Consider the following 4,161-nt stretch of genomic DNA (forward strand, 5'->3'; position numbering starts at 1 on the left):
CCTCCCCCGCCCAAACATAACACGAGGGTTAAAAAACGCAAAATTGGTGAATCTTGAAAAAGAGGTTTGTTAAAAATGCATGCATCAAATTACTTTGTCTTATGGATGGTGCATGTGAGATATATGTCATAGAAAATTCTCAAGGCTTTGTGACTGTTTTCACTGTTTTCATGTTTTCATGTTACAGAACGATTTTCTAAAATTTCACTGTTTTCATGTTTTAGGCTCAAGGCTTTGTGACTGGCACATTCATATATAAAGTTTGACACTCCTCCTGTCCTATCTCTGGGTTATGGTATGTGGGCAAACATTTGTATGATTGGAGTGTGGAATGTGAAGGTAGATTTAACCGTTACTCTTTGCCACAACTCCTGTGTTATTTCTTGCAGGATTGGAAGACTGAAAGGTACAAAGAAATCATCAAATCTGGAGCTGTAAGAACAATTTTACATCTCTTTTACTTCAATTTTCTTGTTGATTTTGTTTTCATTATTAGTTATGTTAATGGGTATTAAGAATTAACAACTAATACTTTTTTCACCAGTTGGAACCTAGACCTGGGGTTTTGAGATTGATGGATGAGGCCAAGGCTGCTGTAAGATAAAATTTACCATTCAAATGCAATCATAGTGTCATGGTATATTGAGCTCACTTTATTCCATATAGGTTTTCTTGATTGATAATTGGGATTGAAGATCATTTGTTTGCATTGGATTCATAGAGATTAATAACTTATTCCTCTATCACCAGTTTATTCTTTTGCCTTTGCTTCATCTTCTATTCCGGAAGTGTCTATGCTTAGGAATACAAATATGTGCTAATTGATAGTGATACCCTTTTTTTCCTATTGTTGTAGGGTAAAAAACTAGCTGTTTGCTCTGCAGCGACTAAAAGTTCAGTTATACTCTGTCTTGAAAACCTTATAGGAATTGTAAGTTGTTTCTTTGGAATTGTTTTACTACATTTTTAACTATTCTGCTTCTACAACATGTTTTATATCACATATTGTATTTTCCTTGTCTTAGGAGCGCTTTCAAAGTCTTGATTGCTTCCTGGCAGGTATGTTGATCATTTTAAAATGAGATATTCTACATGTTTTTTGGTAATGTCATGTATGAGAGGCTTGTTTACTATTTGTACAATTTATCCTTATTTGCATCTGCCACGCATTTATAAGATCATCTATGTAATGTGCATGGGACTGACACAATTTTGTTATTCTCGTTGTTATATTGTAAGTTACTCTCCGTCCGTGCTTGAAAATTTTTGTAGATCCATTCTTTTCAAGACTAGCTGCAAATGCTGTCATTTTCCCTCCATGTGTTAAGGGTCAAAATTCTAGTCCATTCAAATAGATTTGATAACATTAAGGTTGTTGCTGTCAGCGCCCATTCCATTCCATTTTATTTGTTTTTTTTTTAAAAAAAAAAATTTATAGAATACCCCTGTTTATGCATGAATGATGTATGTGTCATTGGTTGAATGTTTGTATGTATATTAATTTTCAAAAAAAAAAAGCATGTATGTATGTATTATATTTTGTAACTTCAACACTCAAATCTAATTCTGTTTTTTCTATTTGGCTTGTAGGTGATGATGTGAAGGAAAAGAAGCCTGATCCATCAATTTATCTGACAGCTTCCAATGTAATATTAACCATTGCGCTCTCTATTACTTGAATACATATCACAATCAGAACTATAAAATGATATTCCTTGCAGAGGCTGGGCGTGTCACCAAGAGATTGTTTGGTAGTGGAGGATAGCGTTATTGGACTACAAGTATTGTGATTTGTAATAATCAGTTACTGTACTTGCTTAAAAACGAGGAGTTTTGAGAGAATTGTTAAAAATTATCTTGGATTCTTATGTTAAAAATTATCTTGGATTCAGAACCATATGTTCAAGTATTGACAAGTTAGATAAACAACCTTTTGAGCAGATCAAAAAGGAAATGGTAAGAACACTTGTATGCAAATAGTGTTGTCTTACTTGGTTATTAGTAATAGGGGCAATAGCCTATCTAGTTGTTAGCATTTCATTAATTTAAGGATAATTCTGTTATCATCTTTTTGTAAATATGTTGGATTAGTAATTTAGAGCCTAATTTTTACTCTATTGTAATTTTATAGGGAAGCTTGCATATACATTCTTTTTACTTGAGCTTTTTTCTTTGCAATAATATTTATAAATGAAATGTTGGATTAATATTTTAATTGTATATTCCATTTATATCATTGCATAAATTTTAGTATGTTTGGTTATATATTTCTTGTTAATTATTGTTAGGTGGAGGAGAAGGGCTTATCTGTTGAGACAGCAGATGAAATTGGCACTTTTGTGAAGGAAAGGGGACACCCTTTGGAACTNGGGGGGGGGGGGGGGTTGGGCGGCGCTGTTTGTATAGATGGTCCTCATACAGAATTACCAAAATGTAAAGTTTGTGAAATGATTTGATTGGAAGGCATTCTACCAATAGAGCTCATTCTCTCTCTCTAAAATGATCATTAAGTATCTGTTTGGATCCGCATCCATGTCTACTGCGTTTACGTTTTCAATTTTGTTTTTTTTGCCATAAAGTTTGCCTTTTCTACCCATATACTGTTCACACATTTCAGATTTTCTCTGACAGAGTGCATTGTTTAGCACTCTTCATACACTGTTTATAAAACCCACAAGCACTTTATTCATAAAAAAATATTAAAAATGGGTCTTACGATACTATTCACACATTTAAAAATTATTTTGTGACAATATTTTCAATTTTCAACAAAATAAATTGTATCCAAACGGAGCTGTAGAAGGTGACCTTTTGATTTTCGTTTTATTTATTTATTTAATTTTTTTTTTCTGAATTTTTTATTTTCGCTTCTGGTACTGATAGGAAAGCGACACCTCGTGTCCACTTGTTGCTGGTCCAAGTTGACGGTAACGATACTAATTAAATTGACCTGCAAGTTCCGACAAACAAATTTAAGAACAAGTATTTGGGTAGTTGGATCTTATCTCCCAGTCCACCACGGCTCCTAAAAACGTGCCTTATTAGGTACGACAACAATTTTTTATTTTTATTTTTGGTTTGAGAAGATAACAAAAATTATGTGACCCTATACCTACCAAAAATAGGAGGAAAAACCACCATGTACTTTTTATATAAAAAGTTACTAAACCCTACAAGTTCGTCCGACCAATAAAGCCTATTAATTTTCGTATTTTCTTTCCTGAGTAATGTTCAAGACATAGAAAAGTGTATAGCTATGTGTTACCACGTGGTGAGTTGTGATTGGTGTATGTATGTTTTCACATGGCCTACTATCACATTTTCATCAATCACAACTTGTCACGTGGCGAGTTGTGGCACAAAATTATGCATTTTTCCTGTGTCTTGAGTATTACCCTTTCTTTCAAGGCAACTTTCTCATTGCAAGATAATGAAATCTCTTATATAATTCTTGTCCTTTTTCTAATCTACATTTTCTTTTTAATAATTGTAAACACATGTTTATACACACAAAATTTTATTATGTTTTATTTTTCTTTTTAATCAATAATGCAATGATGTTTGTGCAACCTCTTCTGCATATGTGTAATTACGATAAGTATGATAAGGTAATATAGTAAAGTACTAAATTGATCTCTAACAAAGCATATAATGGGTACTAACTTCTTGCTTCATCACTCTGGAGTTCTAGGCTTGGGGTGGTGAATTCAACCCACTAACCCAACTCAACCACACCGAAATTGACATCTTATGCTAATTTCTCATAGATGATGGATTGGGTTGAGTTGTAAAATTCTTTTAAGCTTGGGTTAGGTTGAGTTTGGGCTGGTAAAATTTTCAATCCATATAACCTGACTCAACCCACAATACACACTGTTAGTAGTTTAAAAAAAAAGTGCATTTCAAATTTTTAGTTTGATTTATCTTGAATTTTGATTTTGTTTAAATTTGTTAATTTTGATTATTTCGAGATTTTGCGTATTAGTTTTGATAAATTATAAATATCATGCTCGATTGTATACATTGTGATAATTTATTGAATAATGGGCTTAAACAGTTGAATAAAAATCCAATTTTTTTTTAATAGTAAACTTGATAAAATGGAAACAACCTAGGTTGGGTTGGGTTGGGTTGAATTAGATATTTATCAACCCAAAAAAG

At 32.4% G+C, this 4,161-nt stretch overlaps 1 protein-coding gene across 1 annotated transcript; it reads left to right on the forward strand.

Annotated features, from left to right (window-relative positions):
- Nucleotides 1–284: 284 nt before the first annotated feature.
- Nucleotides 285–2,362, forward strand: LOC112004596 (haloacid dehalogenase-like hydrolase domain-containing protein At4g39970; the record flags this gene model as incomplete). The annotated part of the gene is made up of 7 exons (XM_065777444.1): nt 285–434; nt 545–595; nt 857–931; nt 1,026–1,059; nt 1,591–1,646; nt 1,722–1,956; nt 2,289–2,362. Coding segments are annotated over 6 exons (435 nt in total), but the record flags the coding sequence as incomplete, so codon positions are not given.
- Nucleotides 2,363–4,161: the final 1,799 nt, after the last annotated feature.

The sequence above is a fragment of the Quercus suber genome, unplaced genomic scaffold, assembly GCF_002906115.3.
Source record: "Quercus suber isolate HL8 unplaced genomic scaffold, Cork oak 2.0 scaffold_9, whole genome shotgun sequence".
Taxonomy (NCBI): Eukaryota; Viridiplantae; Streptophyta; class Magnoliopsida; order Fagales; family Fagaceae; genus Quercus; species Quercus suber.